This window comes from Agelaius phoeniceus, chromosome 5, assembly GCF_051311805.1.
Source record: "Agelaius phoeniceus isolate bAgePho1 chromosome 5, bAgePho1.hap1, whole genome shotgun sequence".
Classification (NCBI taxonomy): Eukaryota; Metazoa; Chordata; class Aves; order Passeriformes; family Icteridae; genus Agelaius; species Agelaius phoeniceus.
This window is the reverse complement of record NC_135269.1, coordinates 22,462,884-22,488,062: the sequence shown is the minus strand read 5'-3', so window position 1 is coordinate 22,488,062 and position 25,179 is coordinate 22,462,884. Positions and strand designations below refer to the sequence as shown.

Below are 25,179 nucleotides of genomic sequence, written 5' to 3'. Positions count from 1 at the left end.
TCCAGACTTCCAGCTTTTATTCTGTGCTGTGCAAGTGCTGTCAGACTTGATGGAGAACTAAAACTGAGGCAAAAGGAACTGACATTGCTGGCTTGGTTGCTGTAAACTCCTTAAACTGCTCTCTTCAAGCACCACCTGAAACCTAACCTGACTAGAAGCTTAGCTTCCTGGAACTTTAGAAGTACTATGCCAAAAGGTTTTTAGCCAACTTTCATAGTTTTCCACTTTGGAAAGACATTTAGTATTTTCTGTAAGCCACTCAAATAGTCCTCAAATATTTAAAAAAAATTATTGGAAAAAAAAAGGAGGGGGAAAAAAGAGTAGGTCTGGAAACATAGATTGATTGTTTATACTGGGATGTGGAAAAGAAACCTTAAGTATCTATGAAAAACTCACTTCCTGGAGGACTTCTGTCTGAATCTATATCTGAATCTGCTGCATATAACAGCAGACTTGTTACTTAGTGTTAAGCCAGCATGTAGAAAGATTGGACATAAACTGCATCTGCTACCACAAACTGTGTAGTAGATGCTATTTTCACCCTTCTGATCACTGCAGTCTAATCCTTACCTTTAGCTAAGGAGCTAAATCTGATTAAGTACTCTCTGTGCTCCTTGTGGAGAACTCTCTACCACTCCAAAGCACTCTTTTTTCATTGAGCAAACAATAGAAGAGATCTTGGCAATAGAAATAAAAAGTGCCAAATGTACTCTCTTCTGGTAGCACTGCAAGTTGCTGTAGGAAGCTGCTCATCTCCAGATGTTCCAAACAGCTGCTTCTAAAGTTGACAGGGAGCTAGGATAGCACTAAGCCCCAGGAGCAGGGCTTGGAATGCTATTCTTAGAATGTCTAGGAAATATCTAAGAAGCCTCTCCTCTTCTTATTCCCTTTGCAAGTAAAAAAAATTGTTGGTTTTTTTTTTAAGGTACTCAGATTTCAAAGTTTGGGTCTGTGGGTTTTTTTTTAAGAAGCTTAATATTTTCACTGGAAGTGTTTTGACAGTTGTATTCCCTCAGAACTGTGCAATTTAAGGCAGTGGAAACCAATTGAGAAATGGAAGTTTGCTGTCATAGATAATGAATTAACCATTTTATATGAATTAGAAGCAAACTTTGGCATATATCGCTGACTTCTTTTAGAATTTTTTTCCATTTTGACTGGTTTGGAACAATACTGAGCATTCTAAACATACATACTGAACATACTATACATTGCTGACCTTACAATTTGAATCTAGTTCTAGTCACACTTGCTACATTACAAATCATGAAAGTGTTCAGGCTTGGGGGGTCTTCAGGAGGCCATCTAATCCAGCTTTCCTTTCAGAACAGGATGGCACTGCCTTTGGCACAGTCTAGTGGTCTTGAAAACCTCTGAGGAGTAGGCTGGTCTTATTTTTCTTTTAGTAACTATTTTGGCTTGAGGTTCTATTTTGTTTAGTGATCATTTACTAGATAAATGGATATTAAACATGAGACAGAACACAAATGTATGCATTTTGAAGCTAAGCACACCTACATTCTATCACGAAATGGCACTTACTTTGAAAGGAAGAAAAGCCAGTCCTAGTGGACTGTTAATTAGCTGGGGAGCAGATCAGTGATATCAGTATTACTAATGGGTCAGTAGCTGTTCAGTGCACACTTGGAAGAGTTGAGTACTGGTCAAGGTGAGAGGACTAGGGTTGTTCCTCAGATTCTAATATTGTTTAGTGGGAAGCATTCCACATGGCATCACTGGAAGAAGTAATTAAAAAAGCACTGTTTGGTTTGTTTGTTTTTTCAAGTAATGTACTGTTAAAATATGCAAGTATATAACATTTTTAATTTCTGTCTCTGTTTGCTGGGGTGTTTTCTTTCCAGACCTACTCAGGCCTGTTCTGCGTGGTAATCAATCCTTACAAGAACCTGCCCATATACTCAGAAGAAATAGTGGAGATGTACAAAGGCAAAAAGAGACATGAAATGCCCCCTCATATCTATGCCATCACAGACACAGCCTACAGGAGTATGATGCAAGGTGAGTGCTGACTGAGATAATGACTCTTGTTGAAATCACAAATCAAGGTTGCAGTCAAAACACTGTAGGAGAACAACAACTCACTGCTATCAAAAGGCATTATTGTCCTTGCTTACAGACACTACTTGGTACCAGCTTTTGTGTTCAGGTGAATAGCTCTCTCCTGCTGTAGTGGATTGAAGAACTGTACAAAAAGTCTGGTGAGAGCTAAATTTGACATAAAGAACAGGCTGGTGTGAATGCATGGGGTTCAGAGAAGCAGGAAAGGAGAACTGAGGTAGCAAATTTTCCATCTCAGTGATGAGCCTATGAATTGACATAGCTGTAGGTGGGCAGGGATGTGTACTGTTTGATAGAGGCTTTTAACAAAAGCCAGCTTAAAATCCAATTGCACAGTCTGGCTGGGGAATCAAGCTTAGCATAACCTATATTTTGAAGTGTGATGGTCAGTGGTAGCTTTACTGTCAAGACTTGTTTGGTTATATTCTTACTTTGTTAATAAAACTCACTATCAGGAAATATTAAGTACATCTGTTTCCTTTTCATGCAATAAAAGAAAGCAAGTAGGATAGACCTATTTCACTCCACATTATACAACTGAGAATCAGAGAACTGTGGCTATTATCTGCTACCTGTTTATCACTTGAGGACTTCTAAATATGTAACTCTGAATGCATTGTGCAGATCCCTGGTTCTGAGAGGAGGTTTTTCACTAAGTCAGTTGTGGTGTCTGTGATGCTTGGAGAGGTTCAGGTGTGGAGGTATTTTGTGATTTTCTTCCTGTTTGTTACCTGGGTTTTATGAGGAGGCATACTTTGTAAGGTTTAAAGGGTGTAATGGACAGTTTGATTTGGTGTGCCTGTGTGAATGTTACTACTCCTTAATTTTTTGATGTCTAGAAATGACTAAGGTGTTTGTTCCCCCTAGGTCATGTCACTAGCATCACATTTTTGAGCAAAATCCAGATATAATAAAATCATGGTTTAAATTTCTCATTAGTCTCAGTTTGAGTTCTGCTTTTCACCTGCCCTTGCTACCACTTGCACCTCCAAGCATAAGAGGGCTATAATGATACAGGTTCCCAGAGTGGAAAAGAAAGAAAATCTCCACCCACCAACCTGTTTTGGTGTCTTCCAACAAACTTGGTGTGGGGAAAGCTGATAAAGGTTGTTTAAGTGTGGTGCCATGCAGGACAGAGCACAGGGGTGAGCTAATGTGATGGATCAGTTAATCTATATTTATAAAAGCCTGGGATGGAGAGGGGTGAGTACACAGACCTGCTGAAGTGGACTGGTGGCAGGGTGTTGGTGGCAATTTGCTGGAGATGTGGCAGGTCTTGAAGAAATGCAGCCATACTGCTGGTGTGTTACTCTGAAATGAATGCTGCATCCAGAAGATAAAAACTTGTGAAGCTGGACCTCTAAAGGATCTCACTTCCCTTAGAGAAAGACTGGATCTGCCATGATATGGTCAAGAATAGATGCTCCACCTATATTTTACATGGCAGAATGTTGTCCATAAACCTCCTTTTCTTTCCTTCTTTTATTGCTTCCTTCCCTCCATTGCCTGCTCCTTGTTAGCTCAAGCACTAATTTGTATTTTTGTTAAACAAGCTATTAACTTAGCTGTACCAAAGTTACTGTTCCCTAGAAAGAAATCTTGTCTACATAGAGTCAGAAACAGTTTTTTGGCAGTGTTGTGAGGAGACTGAAGTCCTTTTCCCTTACAGACAACAGTTAAACCACTTGAAAGTGCATGTATCTTGTCCTTCATCCCTGCCAGGTATATATCAGTGTGTGACAGAAGATACCCAAACAGCTGAAATTCTACATCAGGGGACAGGTGACCTTCCTTGGTCTGATGGTGGTTCAGAGGTAGTGATTAATCTATGTGGGTATTTTCTTTCCTGTTGAAAAGAGGTGATGTGTCTGTCAGACCACCGCTTGGATGATGGACTTGGAAACCCCAGACTTGACTTGCTTTGTTGTACAGAGCTGAAGAATGGCAGCCCTGCTTGTGTTTTCCAAGCATGGGAAAGTTGCTATGAGGTCTGCTGGAGTGTTTACCTTTCCCAGAACAATTCTAGCTATGCTGTATTCTCAGCAGTACTGACAGTCTAGAGGCTTACCCCAGCTCTTCTTTACCTAGTTTTAGATACCTTGTTGCAGACTTTTTGTAATGCTTGTTGATATGAATATCATTCCCGATTAGCTTTTGAACTTACCTGCCTTGATCTGTTTAACTAGGTTTGGAAGGATTTTTCTGTGTGGTTTCACAGTTACCTGTGTGTACTACAAGACCTCTAGAGATTGTTTTAGGGTTATTTATTGCCTTATTTCCTTGTTTCAAAGGGTAGCAGTAGCATTCCAATGTCTGCTACTGGGAGTGAGGGTGAGTAGTAGGTTGTTGCAGTGTCTCTGGTCCTGGCTAGCCTCAAGGGGAATGGAAAGCAACATTCCTATTCCACTTTCTGGGTTTTGCTCAGCGGTGGGGGAGGTTTGGTGCAGCAGCCAGTGGTATGGCAGGAATCTGTACAGAGAATAGAAGATGAAAGGGTCGGGTGCTCCACATGAGCCAGAGGCATTTAGGATTAGGCTGCCTTCCCTAGGTTACTTTCAGAGCCCTGAAGACTGGGAATCCTTCATGGCCTGGAGAAGGATAGCAAGCTGACTTGACTCTGACTTCTGTCAGCACAGGATATAGTTATCTCTTAAACTGACAGTGTGGAAAAGCTTTGGGTGTTAATTGATTTGGACTCAGATTTTTTTTTTGTTTTGTTTTGGTTTTTTTTTGGGGGGGGGTTGTTTTTGTTGATTTTCAGTCAATTTAGGTGTTTGAATAAACAGGGCTTTCAAAGGGATGGTTCATCAGGAAGGGAGAGGAAGATGAGAGTTTTGTTCCAGCCTCTGCTAATCCACAAACTGCTTAACCGTTTTCAGGCATCTATGCTGATGTACTGTGGGTGAGCTTGGTCTTCTTTTGTATCTTCTGGTTGCTTCATTGGCAGAAGTGTCAGGGCACTTAGATATTCCAAGAGATTATATTGCTTTTTGTTAATTTTCCTCAGAAGTACTTTCTTGAAGAAATAAAATGGTGAAGGGCATGTTCAGAGTGGGTTGTTTGTTGTTATTGGGTTTTTTTCCTTTTTTTTCTCAGACCCAAGACTGTGACTCTCAGAAATGAGATGAAAACATTATTTTGCTACATGTTACCTGGAGATACTTCCTGTGCTTCAAGAACAGAACTCTCAAAAGAAAGTGTAACATTTTTGCTTTTAGAGAAAACAACAATTTGTCTTAATGTTTCTGTTCCCTGGGTAACCTGGGTGCCAGAAGCCTCAGATCTGCTTTCAGAAGAATTATTCTTCTGGTGCTAATGATTGAAGCACAGTGCCTGCAAGTGGAGTGGTGTCTTGAGCAAACAAATCTAATGCAGCTGATGTATACTGAAGAGATACATTCTTTACCTCAATTCACAGTCTCCAGGGCCTCAATTTAGAAAAACATATTTTAAAGCTGTTAAACAGCACCTGTTTGTCTATTTGGAGCACACATAGAGAATTTTCTGTGTCAGATAGTGATAGAAGATATAAATTTCATTGGTATCTGGAACATGGTATCTGTTTTAATGCCCTGAAAAAGTATCTGTAGCTTCTGTAATAGGTTAGGTCAGTATGGTGATTCTGGTCTACGAAGGTTAGACCTGTTCAGCTGAGATGATAGGTAGGAGAGGGAATAGACAGCACATAGCTAATGAATATATTCAGTCTCTTTTCTTAGCTGGTTTTCTCCACATTATTGGAGAGCTCCTAATGTTTCACCTAACAAAACTCTGAAAATCACTGAGCAATGATTAAACCCTCCTTGACCTTGATGGATTAGTCTGCAAAGGGACCTGTACGCCCAGAACTGTGCTGGTGTTCACTTGGGAGTTAGGTAGTTTCTGGGTTTGGTGTTTCAAAGAAAAAAAATCTGAAGCACAGTACCTTGGTGATTTTTTTAGTGACACCTTGTTACATTAAATGAGGAATCACAGTGTTAGGTGTTGTAAGACAAATCACTTGCTTTGTAGATCCTCACACTCACCTTGGGACCACGTGTGATTTTCACAAAAGATAGTCCTCTAGATCTGCTCCTGTAGAATATAGACCTTCAAGTGTTTTGTTTGTAATTTTTAAATGTTTGCATATTTCTCTAAGTTTCTTAGCTAGCAGAATACTTCTGTTTTAACTTTCTTGCTTCCAAGTACTTTCTCAGCTTGCTTCTTAGCATTGGGCTGCTATGCTGCACTATATAATGCCCTACCCCAAAGTGCATCTTTCTTTTCCATATAATATTCTGTCAGTGCTTCTCAGTTGAGACCTGCTCAGATTATGTAGAGGCACACATGTCCCTTTCAAGTTGCATGTAAGGGTCAAGTTCTATTTCCACTAAAACCCAAAAGAATATAACTTGTGGTTTCAGAAGTGTATTTTCCAGATTGTCCAAATTTCTCATGCAAAGGGCAACATGAAATTTGGATGCTAGTATGGAGGATATTTGTTTTGGTGCAAATGGCAAGAAAGTATGTACATTGTTTGAAATTTCCTTAAGAAATGTTTTACATGTTTTGAATTACTTGGAATTTCTAAATCCAGCTTTAAAAATCTGTGTCTTGAGATGTGGTTTTTATGAGAACAGGGAGCTAAAAAAGAGTCCGGTTGCCCACTTGTTTTTTGGTAGTTACCACACCCATTTTGCTTCATTCCTGTAAACTAGAGCAGGATTTCTCTGGCAGTCACTTATGTAATGGTTCAGCCCCTGATGTCAGTCTCCCTCCAGTTCACTGTTTTAGTATCATGAGCTGCCTGAGCTTTTTGCAGGCTGTATACTAGTTTTTCTTTTCTGTCAGAACTTCATAAACATTTGCATAACCTAAAATTGCAGCTTACAACTTGTTTTCTGCTATCTCCAGGTTCAGTTAAAGAGCTCTAGAGAAGGGGAGATGTGGGCTCTAGTCCAAAAATGTCTTGGGGGAATAAATATTTCCATTTGAGCCCGTAGGATATATTTCATTTTGAAAGATGAAATTTACTTTTCTCCTTGTGACTGTTTTCAAACTTCAGCTAATGCAGAGCTGAATCTTGGCACTGCAGTATTCCTGTAAACTCAAGTGATTTCTTTTCTCTTTTTTTTTTTTCAAACATCTTGAAGCTGTATTGTTGAGAGCTGTCTTGGATATGCTATGTTTCTCCTTCATTTGATTTCTCTTTTCTCTTTCTTTTTTACTTGATGATGGCTGTTAGCATTTTGAGACTTCCCTATAATAGGTTCTTTAAATGACAGTGCAAAAACAGGTTCTGGGGCTCTGTTCTGGTGTTCCCCTGGAGTGTTTCTGATTCCATTCAAGCCAGAATGTAGGTTAAAGCACCACAGTGAACCTACTTGATTGGGTCTGATGCCAGTGGGGTTGTTCCCACTGTGGAGCACAGTGTGTCAGGTCCCTGAGGCTTCTCCTGCGTTAAGAGGCCTGAGGAAAGGACATGGGATGTAAAATTATGTTGATGTTGGAAGAGAATTTTGAGGAGGCAGTAAAGAGCTGACAGCACTGCATGGTTGAAGCGCTTAGATGCATTTAAGAGCAATTCTTGCTTTAGGTCAGCTGTGTAGCTTGGCCGGCCAGGCCGGGCCGGGCTGGGCTGCAGGCGTTGCGCGGGTGCTGGGCTGGGAGCAGCGCAGTAACGGGAGCGGGGCTGGGCTGCCCTGGCCTGCCAGACGCTGTGGTTCAGAGGTGGGTGGTACCATGAGCTATGGTTAAGCTTTTAGCCTTAATGAGTCAGCTATAGGCAGGGGACTGCAAGCCAAGCCTTTGCCTTTCAGCTCCACTTCCTCTTAGCTGCAGAGGTGATGTCACCATTGTGTGAAAGCTATATTACTTCTCCTTTTATGGAGATGAACAGGCTTGAAATGAGAGTCACTCATGCAGAGGAAGTGGGTGATAAAGGCCTGGTAGGATGTTCTGTAACTGAGATGAGGAGCTTAAATTGCACATTCTCTTCTAGCCTTCTAACGTTTTTCTTCTCCCATCCCAAAACATTTAAAAACAAAATTCAAGACTTTGGAGCTGTATTAAATTATCAATTATGCCAATGTATTTGACCACAGCAGTTCAGCATTTATTCACACTTGTTGTTTTGCAGTAGTATATTTGGTTGAGCACTTTCTATGTAAAAAGATGTCGCTCTTGTGAAAACAAATTTTGGTTTAATTAAGTTTTTAGAGTATGCTAAAGCAGCAAGCAGTCTCAAATGTAATCTTTTATTCTTGGACGAAAGAAAGTCAAGAATAAGTTACGTATTATGGGGTTTTTTACATAGTAAAATTAATCTACTGATCTTATTATACCATACTGCTGTATAGTTTAAATTTGAAGAATATTTTACTTCCTGAATTTCTGGATGTTTGAGGCTGCTGTGTCTTGTGATCACTTGAATGCTATAGTGATGAGAGCTGAAGAAGAGCCTAGATAAAAAGCTTTCCTTGTCAGCTGGTTTGAAATACAGAACTGTTGCTATAATTAACTAATGAGTTGTTATTCTGGATTGTTTCTAATAAGTGACTCTGTTTAGAACTGAAAAGCAGGTGCAGATTTCTTTTAATCAGGCGTTTCTTGATTGTGTTATTATAAGCAACTGAGTTTATGGTACCCAGCACATTCTCTTTTGCTGAGTAGGTTGCTTGCACAACTGACAATGAAGTAAAGGCAAGTGCTGACTGAAGTAGTGCAGTATGCCCATGTTGAATGATCCTTTGGAAAAAAAAAAAAAAGGAGGGGGGAGGTGGCCTCTTGCCTGGACAACTGAATTCTGATTCATGATGGCACAAGTCAGTGTCATATGGAGAACAAATATTGGCACTTGAAACTGTTCTTAATTTGAAGAGTATCTAAGAGTTATGCTTTGTATGCGTTAGCTCTTTGCCCCTTTGGTCGGCTCCAGTTTCCTGTTGCTCAACACATTATTTGAGTTGTCTGTCTATACACAATTAGAAGAATTCCAGCTATCCCAATGACTGCTGCTTTGCAGTCCTGGGAAAGAATTTCCCCCGGATTGCAAACAGGAATGTTGCCTTTTATGGCAGTGTCTGCGTGCTCCCAGAGACTTGCCTGCACTTGCAGGTAGGATCCTGCTGACTTAAAGCAGAGGTGACTAAGGCAGCTGCAGTGGGCCACCAGGAAAGTATGTTGGGGGAGGAAAGCTTCATGCCAAGAGGATTTCAAACACTGTCTGTGACTTTTCCTGCCTGACCACCTTTCAACACCGTGCTCTGTGTTAGGGTGGGGAAAAATCCTGTAGTTGCCTTTGGGACTCCTTAGGGTCAATCCAGGGTGCTGTGGCTATCTTGTCTTACTGGAACAAGGCTGGAAAGAACTTTCAATCAAGTATGAGAAAACTTGGCATGATTGAGGAGTGTTCACTGCCAAAGAACTGCTTGGTATTATTATCTGATGTTGATCACCTCTTTTTCTGTTGAACAGTCGGTTTATCTGTCTGCTTATGGGTGTTCTTTTGCTGGATCATCTCTAGGATGGAAATGGGGAGGCAGGTGCTATTCAAGTGCCTGGGGCTCCACAGCCTGTTTGAGAAGCCCCAACTCATAATTCCAAGGTCAGAGCTGGTTACCAGCAATAAGGACCACCTTATTTAGAATTGCCTTTTTAAAATGTTTTTTTTTCTTTCTCTCAAATCTACTTCTTAGAAGAGCCTCTGTAGTACCTGAATGTGAGCATAGCCTTTTCTGGACAAGTGAACTGCTTGTTTTTATTCAAGCTTTTGAAAGTCAGGTGTTATTCAGAGGCACAGTCTTGTCCTTTCACATAGCTGCTTTGTGGTGCAGAATTGTACTCAGGTGTTGTACTACTGAAGAATACATTTCCTTAGGCAATCCATAAATGAGTCATTAGTTATTCCCCTGATCCACCCTCAAAGTGCCCAGTCATGCAGAGGGCTGGCATGTGCCTGCTGAGCCCTTGACCCACTGGGAACCTTAAATATGTGAGGCCTTTGGAGCTGGCTAACATCTATTATTGGCCTGGCCTTCAGCAAAAGGAGTGTATATCTCAAAGGCAGTGAATAAATTCAGCACTTGAAAACATGAATATGCAATTTAAGTAAAGCTGCAGTATCTAGTTTTGAAGGCTTAAGAATTTGCTAGGCCAAAACTGTTTGAGTGGTGATTTTCTTCTACTTGCTTTCCTCCAGGCTTGGGGCTGATCAGCTCTTTCTGAGAACAGTATTAGCAGGGTAATGGCAAGTAATCTAAGTTTTAACAGGAAAAAACCAGATTATTTTCCTCTCATTTTTTGTGCTCATCTACATACAGTCAGTTTCCAGTAAAGATGCTTAAGAACAGGAGTTGCATATACTTAGCATGTGAACTCAATGCTTCCATTATTGGCTTCAGAATATTTTAAGATGGAATCTCAAACCTATTAGGTTTGCCAGCTTTCCTTATTCCACAAAAATATGTGCAAACCCTAGATATACTCCTCTCTTTTTAAACTGTGTGTATGGGAGATTTTTCTTGATTAATATGGCATTCAGGATGTTAGTAATGGAATGCTAAATGTGCTTGCAGCAGCAGTATTTAAGGATATAGAAAAGGTTTCAGGTACTTGAAATCTATCAGACTAGAAAGCCTTCCCTAATTACAGCTCAATCTCTTTATCTTGCACAAAACAACTTGAATGCTGACTTAATTATATCATCTAAGTACTGTCTGGTGGGAAGAATACTGAGCGTTCTTGGTTTCTCTAAGCTACGGGGAAAAAATTAAAAGAACCAGTAGCTAAAATGTGGAGACAGTCACACAAACATAATGGATGTCACTAATTATGAAAAACAGTATTAGATCCATTGAATTGCAGACTCTCTTGGATGTTTGAGGCTTGCTTTCTCTCTCTTTAGAGAGTAGATGTTAGTCCAATGCAATGAGTGGAAAAAGGAAGTTGCAATGCCTGAATGACATCTAACTGCTGCAGTGTTACTGAGCTTCTCAGACTAAATAATCTGTGAGTCCTCTGGTCTTGATTTAAAAATAAACAAACACCTAATATCAAACCAAAAAGCCTCCCAGCCTAATGGGGATTTTGAGTTTGGTGGCACAGTGTGTTCTGAGTGCCCCAGTGGCTCTTGTGGGCTGTCAGTCAATGATTTGCTGTGCCCACCTGTTCCATGTTTCACTGTCCCTGTGATGACTACAAGCTACTTGAGGCTGTTCTGGTGTAGGCACAGGCACTCTCCAGTCTTCCTAGTGCTCCCAGCTCATTCCTGGTGGTGTGAAGGAATGGCATGGAATCTGGGTGGAGGTAGGTGGGCACAGGGTGGAGGGAAGGGGTAGAAAGTGAAACAGGGCAGAATAGGTGGAGTGTGTGCAGGAGCTGTGGGATGAAGGCATGGTGGAAGGATTGGTCAGGACTGTGCATAACGAAGTGAATGCTGGCAGGAGGTTAAAGATGTGGGAGAAGATAGTAGTGAATGGGCTGGGTCAATTAAGTTCTATAACTGGAAAGATATCCACAGCTGGGAATTGAACACGGGCATTAGTAAGTCTGCTGGTACGTCAGCATGGAAAAGAAAAGGTTTCTGTTGTTACCAACTGCTGTGTTAATACAATAGGGGATGATGCCACAAACAATCAGCTGTATGGGATGTAGGCTGCTGCTCAGTCTTCCAGTTTTTGGGTCCAGTCTGTACAAAATAAGTAACAAATATTTTGTCACTCAACCTCCAGTGTTTGTTTTGGTCTGAAAACGTCTGTTTGATGTGAATCTTTGGCACTTTGGGATTTGTAACAGTTGCTGTCCCACTTTCCCCCTACCTCTTCCATTTTCACTGCTCTGCTGATAACTTTTGTAAGTCAGTATGGGCCCACTGCAATAGGGGCTGAAGAACAAGTAGATGCACATCACACTGTAGCTGTGTGGTAAAGAAACATTCAGTAGAAGACTTCTTTAGTGTTTGTAGAAAAATTGTAATGCAAATAATATTCTTTCTGGATGAAGAAAACTAAATTGCTGTGGTGCCATTATACTTTGGCATATGGTAGGAGGTGGGTGTCTTGCCAGAGAGGGGGTTACTTGGCTGTGATTCTGAGGATATTTGTCAGTGTTTACTATTTCCTGGTGTCTTTGGTGTTGATTTCATTCTGTCAGAGAAATTTTCTTTTAGAGTTCTAGTCTGACTACTCTTTTAAAATTTCTTCTAGATCGAGAGGATCAGTCCATCCTTTGCACGTGAGTAATTCCAATTGTCAGTTTGTCTGCATGTCAAAGTTTGTGTTTTTACATTTTTGTAAAAAGGAAGGACTCTCTTAATTTTAAGTGATGGAAGTGGAATTACAGAATTAGGTAATAATGGAGAGTCAAGGAAAGCCCACTACAGTTCCTCCAATATATAATTCCTTCTGCAAAATAATTTTTGTAATAAATGGAGGGAGGTTGGCTTTGAAACAGCCCCTTGTGCTCAAACTACTGAAGAAATACAGCTTTGTCAATGGAAAAGGCTTGGAGTGATCCTTCAGATTTGTTGCAGCTGTTATGTTTAAGTGCATGCATACTGATGAGGCTGATAGAGTAACAGATACTCTTGATGCAGCAGTTTGTCTTCTAGACACAGTAAAATTGATTGGCCCTCAGCCATGCTTAAGGAATTGGTATGTTTCTTCTTGCAGTCAGGAGGCTTCCGTTTGAAAGATTTACTTCATTACCTTTCACCCTAACCTCTACAGCAGCCTCCAAGCTATTCCTCAGCCACTTTGACAGTCTTTGTATCCAAGTGACTAGAAAACACAGTTCTTTATTGCCTTCCATGTTGCAGTTCAGCTGCAGCCCAGCTTTTTTTTCTTGGTTTTAAGGGAGGTGCTGTAATGGCCAGGATGCAGTTAAGGATGTCAGTAGCCCTTTTGGGATTAGAAATATGATTATGTCCCCTTACATCTTGTTTGTTGATAACTTTTAGATTTTCTTTACAGAGGTGAATCAGGAGCTGGTAAAACAGAGAACACCAAGAAGGTTATTCAGTATCTGGCTCATGTTGCTTCCTCGCACAAGTCCAAAAAAGACCAGGTAAGACCTAGGTTTAATGATGTTTTATTGCTCTGCAGACTTTGGACATTAAATATGTATTGGCTGATGTTGGTAAAAGACATATTGTTCAGTAGAAGCTTAGATGGTAACATCTGTCAGGGGATTGAGGAGGTCAGTGAACTATGAAACAACAAGTCTGTCAAAAATTGCAAGTCAGGGAACACTGTTCAAAGCCATAACTCCTTTGAATTCGGTGGATCTACAGTGGGCATAAACTCATCCACAACCCCTTGGATTCATGGGCAAGTGCATGGGCAAGAGCTGCTGTAATTGCATCACCTGTATTGATCTTTTCACATGGTTGTATTGCTTATAACCAGTCTAGGCGGTTTAAAACTGGTCCTTCTGTGGGGGAGTTGTCTCCTTTCTTCTGTACCATTATAGATTAGGTCTGGCCATTACATGTACTGTCTCAAAACTGGAGAATACAATGATAGGCTAGTGGACATCGGCTGAAAACTTAAAAATTGTAGGAAAACATTAAAAGGGGGGAAACCAAGCAAACAGCACATGAGAGGAGGGTGGTGATGATGGTGGGAGGACTTTAAAGATGTCTCACTTATATTTTTTTCCCCTCCCTCTCCCCCGATGGACTATTGCCGAATTCTTCAGTTGTATCCTCGTAGGTGAGCTGCACGTTTACTGCACGTTCTGCACCAGGAATGCATTTTCTGTCCCATTGTGTGATTTTTTTGAGCGGCTTTTCACTCCACACCAATATCACTTTCTGCAGCTAAAACAAATCCATAGACAATTCACAATTTTATTTTTTTTTTGTGTGGTGCACAGTAATCTTTTTGTAAGGATGTTCAGTTGGAGACTGTAGTGATATCAAGAATACTTGTGTTCTGTGCTCAATACTAGTTTACCTTTAAAGTTTTTCTTGCAGGATTTTCCCAGATACATACCATCTTAGAAGTATTCCATCAGGACAATAGGACTGGACAAGGCTTTCCTAGACTCTTAAGCATATAGTGTGTGTGATGTTCCTAGTAATATTGATGTAGTTAAGTATTTAGCCAGGGAGTTTTAGTACTGTGGGCTTGTTAGCCAGATCTGAACACGTTGGAAATGTTTATTAATGAAAGCCAAGTGCTAGGTGTGTCCACTGCATCTCTACATAAGAGTTTTCCTGTAGCAGCTTAATGTGTAGGCATGTCTAATGCATGTAGAGTATATAAATAAGAAGGCATTTCTGCATGCAGGCACACTGTGTGTGTGCATGCACATAGTAGTAACTAACTTCTGGAATTCTACCAAAAAAACCCAATCTTCTATGTGCCAAAATTTCAGACATATGAAGGCTTTTTCCATGGTCTGTCAGTAGCTGTATTTAGAAACATTCTTCTTTTTATTTTTTTTAAGTGTGGAAAATAGAATCATGGGGTTGAGTTAAGTATTCTTCCACTGCTTGTCCATGAGTAAAATTTGAACTGCTGAAGCAGGACAGATCTGCTCAGGAGAATAAAACAGTCCTAAGTTGGACTGGTTAGTGATTTGCCCAAGCTTGATATTTAATTTTTTTCCCTAAGTTTTGATTTTTTTCAAAAAGTCCTGCTCTCCATGTTTTGTTACTAAACTGACCTTACCAGAGGGGATTTAGAGCTGAAGCCTTTGTTAATCAGCAGTGAGTGCTCTGCAGCACTTCTTTATGGTGCAAACTTGGAATCAGAATATAGGAACTTATGAAGATGAATACATTTAATTTTTTGAGGATCTCAGGTATACTGGTCATGGAAGATTTTTGTCTTTAGGCACAGAACTAAACAAAGGATATTATAGAAAGTAGTGGTACTTTCTTTACTGTGAACTTTTGGATGTAAACTGGTGTTTTTCCAAATACCAGGGCAAAATCAGTTTTATAAAACATATTCTTTAACTCTGTCTCACTTGTTTTGGAGGTAGTGGTGCATTCCACCATTCCCAGTGGATTAATATATTCAGCTAAATAAGCTTCTAGCTGCATGGTGTGACTTCTATGCACACTAAGGCTCCTTTTGGGGGATGTACTGAATCTAATGATAGAAACTTTTTTTTTTTCATTTATTAAAACTTCTGTTTATGGAAGTTGAAGTCAGTGTTTTTCCGTGTTTAATCTCAGCTTCTCTACTGTCTTATTAAATAATGTAATGATTTTTCAAGATGTGAGTGTTTGCAGATAATCAGAAATCCATGGGTAATGGTAGCTGATATTTAAATATTTGTAACGAAACTTTGGTTATGGATGATCCTTCTCCTTCCCCCATGCAGCCACGGGTGTTGGGATTTAGTTATTTGATAATCTCTCACATGACTGCAGAGAAGAATACAAAAGCAAATCCCTGAAGTGTAAAAAACAAAACAACAAACTCCAACAAACCAAACAACCCAAACACCATCCCCCATATTTTTTTTTTAATTGTATGCTGTTAAAGGTAGACATGATTTCTGGATGCCTTTCTCCATACTTTCTGAAGCATAAATAGCTGGAAAGACTTCTATCTTGCTTAAAAAACATTTCAAAAAGTGTATGAGATGAAAAAAAATTCAGTGCAAGGTAGATGTCAAGGATTTTAGTTGCTTTAAATTTGTCTTGTAATTTCAGAGCAGTAGAAAGACAGCATACTGAAGAGTGTTAGGAACTGCCAACCACAGGCTAACAGACCTTTTTCTGCTGCTGTTTTCATGAGGAATATTGCACATACTTCAAATGCATGCCAAGTGTTAAACAAATTTGTTTCAGGTCAAGGAATGGCAATTACAAGCACCAGGAAATTGGCAGCATCTTAATGATAGGTACCTTAGGATTTTTAGAAAGCTTGGACAGCTCTGTCTTGTAATGGTTTTGCTCTGCAAAATTACCTATTGTATAAAAATAATGAAGAATCTTCCATCAGTGAAAGGTGACCATCAAAATTTAAAGTAAAAAACCCCCAAAAAGTCCACCCCAAAACTTATTAAAATTTTTAAACATAATGGAATTGCCTTTTAAACAAAGACAGCATGCAGTGAGGAATGGGTACAGTAATTGCAGACACTTAGTCCTATGTGCTGTTACTGTGGCGTGCTGAGAACTTGGATTTTTCCACTGTGTCATGGTGCTGAGGCAAATCAGGAGAGCTCAGTGATTTGACCGACTCTTCAGCATTTTCCTTTCCCGGAAAGGAAAATGCTTCACATTGCTGTGAGGCCAAGCTGTCGTTCTCTATGCATATTGCTACCTTGGTGTTTCAAGAGACCTAATCACCTCTAAACTACAATTTACCAACACCTACTTGAAACTAATGACACTTTTTCCTGAGGTACTAAGTAACAGTAGGGTCTATTATATGTGGATTTGCATAAACTTCCCTTCTTTGTGTAGCTGCTATGGCCTCAGTTTTATTTATAGCCAAATAATTAAAATAGATTTGATGTCAAAGACTGATTTCTTTTCCCTCCTTGTTCCATTTAGTTGGGTTTAAGTGCTGTGCTGCTGTCACCTCTCACTTGAATAGTAATAAATTGCAGTTAGAAACAGAGGCCTAGGGCTTCACTGCAGGATGGGGAAGAGAAATGGTGTGAGCAAAGAGCATTCCAACTTCAGTACATGTGGCAGAACACAAGGAGAAATGTGACCACCACACAGTTTCAAGGACTGAACCCTAGTTTTGAGGCTTTTTTCCTTGCAATGCCAGATGCTGGGTCTGTTGTGAGACAGATGATGTGCCAGCTCAGGTTCTCTTACCAGGGCTAAGCCCCTTGTCACATATACTTGACAGTGAATGGAGGTGTTTGCAGCAGCTGCCCCTTCTGTCTGTGTGCAGTTCCACCAGGGCTGGGGGTCATGTTTGGCCTTGCACTTTGCAAGCATGAAGTGAAGTGATCGTAGAAGTAAAAAATAAAGACTTGTAGTTCATTGTACAGTTTCTCATATATCTTCCTCCTTTTTTTATTTCCTGTATTTTTAGAGACACTGTGTAAGAACTAATCTGTCTTTGAGAACAAATGGGAACAATTTTCCTTTAGAAGTAACCTTAAATAGTTTCCCCATAAATTCCAGTTCTCACAAATCAAACTTCATTTCCATCTGTTATGCACAGGCAGTCTTGAGTACTTACTGATAACTGCTAAAAAGAGAAACATTAATCTAAACTGTAATTTTGTGTCTCCAGAAGCTTTTTAGTTGATCTTGAAATATAGAGAACACCATGCTTTTAGCACAGAGGACAAGTAATTTTTCAAAAGTGCTAGGGATACGTGTAGAGCCTGCAGGGAAAGGTGTATATGCTGCAATGGCCTAGTACTGGGCAGAGATAAAAGTTCTGAATTTCTTTTTCTACAATTCCAGCATTTTGTGTTCCTTGAGGGGATGAGTGTGTGAATATGGCAGCAGACTGCAAGCAATCATGCAGTTTGTGGGATACCACTAATTCTCTTTTTTGTGTGTTCCTCCTTACAAAGGAGATTTTTGCTTGTTTGTACTTTGTAAGATGTAGACTCTTACAAGAAATGCAAGCATTTTGTGTTTGGTTTTTACAAAACATTAGATTTTTTCAGACTAACTTCTTAACCTACTAGTAGCAGTGTTCAGAGCTGTCTTTTAGTAGCAAGATAGGATTTACCTCACTGTTCCAGGCTCTGTGGCAGTACACTTCTGGGATGAGGGCCTGGTCTTGGATGCTGGTATGGTTTTTAATTTGTCCCTGGGAAGTCTGCGGGATGTTACAGCCAAGTGACTTTGAAGGGCTTCTTGCTAACAGAAAGACACACTGGGAGGAAGGGGAATGAGGCTTATTTATGAATGTTTCTGTTTAACCCAGATAACTAATGAGTCTCCTTTGAAGGTTTAAGTGATCATCTCCTAAGGTTTAATATGGCTTCTCTGCAACAGATGCCAAGCTAGTCTGAATTGAAACCGCAGCGCTGGTTTGACCCAAGGTTAATGCTGTGAACCACTACCTACTTTATTAATTTTGGATTTCTCTCTAGGGAGAACTGGAGAGACAGTTGCTCCAGGCTAATCCCATCCTGGAGGCCTTTGGAAATGCCAAGACAGTAAAGAATGACAACTCCTCAAGATTTGTGAGTATTATTATGTCACGAGTGTATTCAAAAAGTGCATCAAAAGTGTATTTTACACTTTCCAGAGTGTTCTGGTTTTGGGTGAATTGCTATCAGAGATACAGTAACTGAGTGACTTTTTTAAAATTAATCTGGGAAATAAATTTCATTTGGTGAATTATCCAGAATAGATCTTTTAGATCTCTAGAATGAAGAAACCAGATCCTGTGCCAGGATCATCTGTGCTGATTTTTTTTTAATCATTACAGTTGGTTTTATCCTAGAGAGCAAATACTTGTCTTTATTTTGCTTGTTCTGGAGAACAATGGACAACATCTGAGAGGCGGGTGGCAGAGCTGCAGCAAAACCAAATGAAAATGGTTGAAGCTAACACTGAAAGGGGTGGAGCTGTCAGGGTAGTGTAATGTGAAGTTCAAGGGACCCTGGTTGTGGGAAATCTAGGTTGAAACATAAGTGAGTGTGAGTTGTAGGCTGTCACAATGACAGAAGTGTCTGGAAGTGCTTGGTGTCTATATTTTGTTCAATTGTTGTTGTGATCAGTAGGCATTGCCTATTGGCAGACCTTACACTTTGCCTAAAACATGCCTCACCTGTTTGGAGTTTCCTTTCCTGGATGAAAAAGAGAAGGTTTACCTCTGTTGTTTACTGTTGTTACCAAACACAAAGAATACTAATTTTAATGCTGTTGTCTTCCTCTTAGGGCAAATTTATCAGAATCAACTTTGATGTCAACGGCTACATTGTTGGAGCCAACATTGAAACCTGTATCCTTTCTGTAACCCCTTGAAAGGTTCAAGGCTCTAGAGGTGTCAGGAATGATACCTAGCAGTCTCATCACCACTGACTTAGGTTGAGAAAGCAGTTGGAAGCACTCTAAATTTCTGCTATCAAGATCACTGTTGTAGTCTCCTCTTTCCTCAGTAGTATTTTGTGACATTTGTGATCATGGTGCAGACCTTTTCTGAGTTAATGAATGAATTCGAATCTTAAGAGGTGAAATGCAAGCATAAACTGCAGCAATATGAATAGGTATGGAATTTCATAAGTCATTCTTGCTTCTTTCCAAGGCAAGTGGGGATTGATGGCATCAGTTTTTATGTTTCTTACCAATTAAGTCTCTCTTACCATAGTCATCATTCAGAGGCTGGCAGAACTGAGACCAGAAGCTCAAGGGGTTATTGACTGATAATGATTGCTAAGTCAATACCCCTGTCAATTGGTATGAGGAGAACATCAGGTATTTTTTTCTCCTACCATAGAGTAGGAAGGGATTTGTATGTCCTGTCATGGGCCTTGACTCTCTGAAGATCTGCTGGAGAAGTCACGTGCAATTCGCCAGGCCAAAGAGGAGAGAACCTTCCACATCTTTTACTACCTGCTCTCTGGGGCAGGAGAGCATTTGAAGAGTAAGTATGATTGTGTTGTGGTGAGGGAATCCCATAATTTCAACAACAGAGGGTTCAGAACACTTGTAGATGAAGACCTGTTCCTTCACAGTTCCCCTTCTCTGCCTTTTGGATATGGTCAGCTTTCCTCCACTTCTTTCATACACTCATGCATCCATCTATCCTCCCCCTGCACTTCTCAGTTCCTGAAAACTTGCTGCTCTGGTTCCTTCCTGCACTTGTTTCCCTGCCAGCAATGACTCTACGCCCTTCCTTATCTAAATCGCTGTCCCATGTTTAGTCTAGTCTTGCATGATGTAAACCATTCTGGTGCAGGAATGCTCCTGCTGTGATGCACTCGGTGTGTAACTGAGTGGAGCAAATCTGCAAGCCTCTGAGCACCTCTAGCAGTCTGGGATCCCAGCACACCTTGTTTTAATACCTCAGCGTGGTAATGCGGGTCTGTGTTGTGCAAGAGCTGCAAATGGATCTGCAGGAATGACACAAGGAGAGGACTTTCTCATAGCTGCTACTGTTTCAAGAATTAATATATGAACTTTTATCTGACTTGAAACAAATGAGGTATCTGAAATTAAAGGCAGATTTACTTTCAAGTTAATCCCTACTATTTACAGATTTAGGACCTAATGATGAGTGGCACTGCTTTGGTGGAGTAGGCCAGAGGAAGGAATAGCAAGAAATAACACAGAAAAACTCTGTGTTTATCTAAAATATATTAAATATTCAGCCTGAAGTAAAACTGGACATAATCCTAGATTCATCCAGGAGCTGGTAGTGTATGCAAATCAGAAATTTGATATTGGTGGTAGCTTGTTGTCTGTTTAAAAAAAAAATCCATAGCAACTTCTTTCTCAATTCTTTCCTAAGATGATCTGCTGCTGGAGCCTTACAACAAATACCGCTTCCTTTCCAATGGGCATGTTACCATCCCGGGCCAGCAGGACAAGGACATGTTTCAGGAGACCATGGAGGCAATGAAGATTATGGGCATCCCAGATGAAGAGCAGATAGGTATGAATATGCAAGGAATGAAAAAGGGAACAGGCTGTGTCTCGAAATTTTTTTGTTCTGGTGTTCTTTTTTTGTTTTGGTTTGATTTGTTAGCTTTTTGTTTAGGGATTTTGTTGGTTTTGTTTTGCTTGTGTCTGTTCCTGCTCCCCCTGCCCCGAGTGAACAGTGTGCAAGTAACAAATTTCAGTGGCTTTGGAGTGACCCACCTCAGGATCTACCAGCACAGTTTCAGGTTATACAGTTAACTCTAGAACAAGCAGCTAATAAAAACATGCTTCTGCTTGCTGTTTTTGTTCCCAATCTGAGGCTTGTATACTCAGTTTACGAAAAACATATTAAAGATACAAGAATCCCCTCATTCTCTTATGCAATGCATGGCTTGTGTGCTCCCCCTATCCCTTAGCAGTGGCTCTAAAGTATCTGATCCAGTGACTTCTGGATTAGTCCTTTGAGAATGGGCTGGTCACAGTGCCTTTCTTTCCAGCTTAACACTGAACTGCTGATCAGAAACTAATATTGTCTGATTCTGGGAGCACAGTAGCATGACAGTGAGAACAGAAATGCACACAGCCAGCACAAAGCACAGTGATACACATTCACCAGAGCTCTGTGCTCGCTCATTCATGATCTGCCCCACTGGTGGGAAATCAGTGTTCTGCAAAGTGTCACCTTCAAAATGTGTATGGTCTTCTAAAGCTAGGACTGTTACTGTCTACATTGAAGTAAGTAAGCATCTGTTGTGGTTTGACATCACTTCCTCTGCTGGAGGCTGCAGCTCTTGTGGCTGTAGGGAACATTTATTTACCTTTGCCTTCTGCTGTTTACAGTCCAGCTGTTAAAATCTGTGCTGTTATTGACAGTAATATATTTCTTGATGTCCTGAATCATCTGAGACTGAAACTTCTGTATGGAGGTGAAGAGAAATTTGTCAAAACCAAAAAAAAGAAATGGTAGCCTAATTCATTGTCAGGGTGTCCTGCTATGCTCAGTGTTTCGAGTTGTTTTTAATGTATGCTCTAGGGTATGTCTTTGCTGTCATGTAGATGAGTTACTGGTTTCAGGCACTACAGCAAAAATAGCTTTAATGTTTTACACTTGCTGAGGAGCCAGTGCCCTTTTGCCAAGATCCAGCCTAACCCTCCCCTGACAAAGCTTCATGCCATTCCCTTGGATCCTGTCATTGGTTACCAGATAGACAGGTGCCTTGCCCTCCACTTCCCCTTCTGAGGAAGCTGTAGGATGCTGTGAAGTCCCCTCCTCAGTCTCCTCTTCTCCTGGCTGAACAACCAAGTGACCTCAGTCACTCCTCCTGTGACTTTCTCTTGGCTCATTGCTGTCTTCATAGCCATCCTTTGGACAGTCCCTAATAGCTTTATATCTTTCCGATATTGTGGTACCCAAAACTGCACTCAGGACCTGAGGTGAGTCTACACCAGTGCAGAGCAGAGTGGGACAATCACAAACATATATTTCTTTTCTGTTGCTCCTAATGTAGCATATAATGGAGCCTTTGTTCACTCTCATCCTCAAAAGGATGTTTTCTTAAAACAAATATTTTTGTGATAGTGTTGTGGTTTAACTGCAGTTGGCAACTAAGCCCTACATGGCTGCTCACTCACTCCTGCCCAGTAGTATGGAAGAGATAATTGAGATCGTAAAAGTGAGTAAACTCATGGATCAAGATAAAGACAGTTTAACAGGTATAGCAAAAACTGCACATGCAAGTGAAGCAAAGCAAGATGAGGAATTCATTCACCACTTCCCATGGGCAGGCAGGTGTTCAACCACACCCAGGAAGGCAGGGCTCCATCACACGGTGACTTGAGAAGACAAACATTATCACTCCTAACATCCTCCCCTTCCTTCTTTTCTGAGCTTTATATGCGGAGCATGATGCTACGTGGTATGGAATATCCTTTGGGTAGGTTGGGGTCAGCTGTCCTGGCTGTGTCCTTTCCCATTTTCTTGTGCACCCCCAGCCTCCTCCTGTGTTATGAACACTTGTTTTCAGCACAGATCCAGAGCACAGCCTCATAACAGCTACTGTGAAGTAAATTAATTCTACCCCAGCCAAAATCAGTATAAACAAGTAGAAATTGGGGGGACCAAAAATACCTTTATTAGAAGATCCCCTTCAAGTGACTGGCAGTTTACTTTGCTCAAGGCAACTGGAAGCTATTATGCAATGAGCTTTGATATGTGGTGAAAATTGAATTGACACCATCTTCCCTGTCTTGGCATCTGATAGTTTGGCTTTTTTGACATGCATCACTTGAAGAGTATGAATGTGTCATTAGCAATGGGGTGGGGTGCTTCAGCATATAATTAGTAATAGTTACGGTACAGGCACTTTCGCCCACATCCTGCTGCCTTCTGTACTTTATAATGCATGTCTGTAAGGACTGCAGATCTTGGTCAGGGAGCTGAAAGTGTTACAGGGTTAAGGAAACAAAATCTTTAATTGAGGTGCACTCTTAAATGTCTCTTTCCTTTGTTCAGCAGTAACTGTTGAGGAAAATTGAGTATGAATTCATTGCATGAGTTTTTATCCTGAAGCAGAGAAAAAAGTGTTTTATTAAAAAATACAGTTGTTGTAGGTAGCACTTTACCCTCAGTCCTGTCTCTCACTATTTTATAGAGATGTTGAGAATAGGTGAATTTCTAGGCTGTGTAGTCTTGCATAGGAATGACAAGGCAAGTTCTTTGTCCTGAATGGGAGTAATTTAGATGAGTAGCTGTGGTGTTTTTTCCTAAATTTCGGAAGGATTTTTGGGATGCCGAGATGGGCCTCTTTACCATGTTAGGAAAGGTAACTGGGCGATATGGATAACTGGGTCACATTTTGGTGATGTCTGACACTAAGCTATTATTATTATTATTACTATTTTAAAAGGTCTGCTGAAGGTTATCTCAGGTGTTCTTCAACTTGGCAACATAGTCTTCAAGAAGGAGCGTAACACAGACCAAGCCTCTATGCCAGACAATACAGGTAACCAATCCCCTGCCCCACACCATAGAAAAGTGCAGCAAAAAAGCCTCCAGGAAGTTCTTGCAAGGGGGAGAATGTATTGCAGTATGTATGGAATGCTGGAGCCCTGTTTTTCCACAGGGTGAATTATTTGTCAGAGGAGCTGGCGTGCCCCATACAAATATACAAAGTGTTCTGCCAGGCGTGTGTTTGCAGCCACCCATGGGCAGGAATGTGACAGTGTTCCTGTGGCAGGGCTAGGCAGGAAGTACACACCATGAACAGATGAAAAGGATTACTCTACCGAATATGTGGAGTGTGTGTTTTAAACGAGCTACAGTATTTGCTCCCTCAAACCTATATTATCAGATTTTAAGGAATGTTCTTTGCTGCCTTTGTAGGTAGTCTGGTAACTGTAAGAGTAAGGTGGTGGATAGTTTTATGGTGGGTATAAAAGCATGTGTGCATATTTTAATTGCACTGCCCATTGTTGAATGTGTAAATAGTGCCATGCTTCATGTGATAGAAGACTATTTGTTGGAAGACTTAACTTTTAGACCTTCATCGTTGATGTACTGCAGAAGTGCAAATGTGGCTAATTTATCACTAAAGGACTTTTTTTTTTTTGGCTGTTATTATTTAAAATATGCTCTAAATGCCATTTTAAGGAGGAGAATAAACTCTTTGGGTTTTGGATCTTGAATCTGAAATACGGAGCTGTCTCCAAGACTAATCAGTAGATGAAGACAGAACAATTAGCTTGATTAAGAATCCATTATCTGATGTATTTTTAGATTGATTACAGACAATGACCTTTCTAAAGCTTCTGTGTAACAATTTAGTTGTATGAGGCTGTTACTTCAAATATATTCTAGTGGCTTCTGGAGAAACTCAGTAAACTGTTGTATGGGTTGCAAGAGGGTTTTTTTAGAGTGGTTTTTTGGTTAGGAAGGTATTTTGTCTCAGTAACCTGTTCTTCATTTAATGTTTTTTGTAAGCTGTTTCCTGACTTTTCTAAAGACAGTTGTCAGAATGTTTTTCTTTTTCTCTTTCTTTCTGTGAGAAAAACAGAGTAATATGAATCTTTTTGTTTCCTCTTACCATCTTTAGCTGCTCAGAAGGTGTCTCACCTTTTGGGTATCAACGTGACAGATTTCACTAGAGGTATCCTGACTCCTCGCATCAAAGTTGGACGAGATTATGTCCAGAAAGCTCAGACCAAAGAACAGGTAGGCATTCTCAAAAAATGAATGAGACCACTTTGGTCTCTAATTTTACTGCTGCACTGCTAATGAATGTATCAAAGGTTTCTGTAGTGTTTACTAACCATCTTTATGGTTGCAATGTATGGAAAGCACACTTGAATGTTGTACCTTAATATATTGCTTCTAACATAATATATTGCTTGTTCATGTAATTTGTATAAAGATAGAATTCACCCTGTCCCTTAGCAAATTTTCTCTAAAAAAAAGAAGAAAGAAAACACAAATCCCCTAATTTTGGTGACCGGCTGTCCCTGGGGAGTTATTTTCAATGTGGTATGCAAGGGTGACATTTTCAAGTTGGTGCAATTCAGAAAGCACTATTTTTGAGTGGGTCAGCTACTAA

The 25,179-nt window shown here is 40.3% G+C and overlaps 1 protein-coding gene across 2 annotated transcripts in view; it reads left to right on the top strand.

The window, feature by feature from the left end:
• Positions 1–25,179, top strand: part of MYH9 (myosin heavy chain 9) — a 70,454-nt gene that overhangs the window by 18,916 nt on the left and 26,359 nt on the right. For both annotated transcript variants that reach the window (XM_054632470.2, XM_077178538.1), the window contains exons 3-11: positions 1,863–2,019; positions 12,264–12,291; positions 13,029–13,122; positions 18,094–18,186; positions 18,887–18,950; positions 19,494–19,592; positions 20,460–20,603; positions 23,497–23,592; positions 24,682–24,800. In XM_054632470.2, coding sequence (XP_054488445.1) covers positions 1,863–2,019; positions 12,264–12,291; positions 13,029–13,122; positions 18,094–18,186; positions 18,887–18,950; positions 19,494–19,592; positions 20,460–20,603; positions 23,497–23,592; positions 24,682–24,800 — 894 coding nt within the window. The remainder of the gene's footprint in view (positions 1–1,862; positions 2,020–12,263; positions 12,292–13,028; positions 13,123–18,093; positions 18,187–18,886; positions 18,951–19,493; positions 19,593–20,459; positions 20,604–23,496; positions 23,593–24,681; positions 24,801–25,179) is intronic.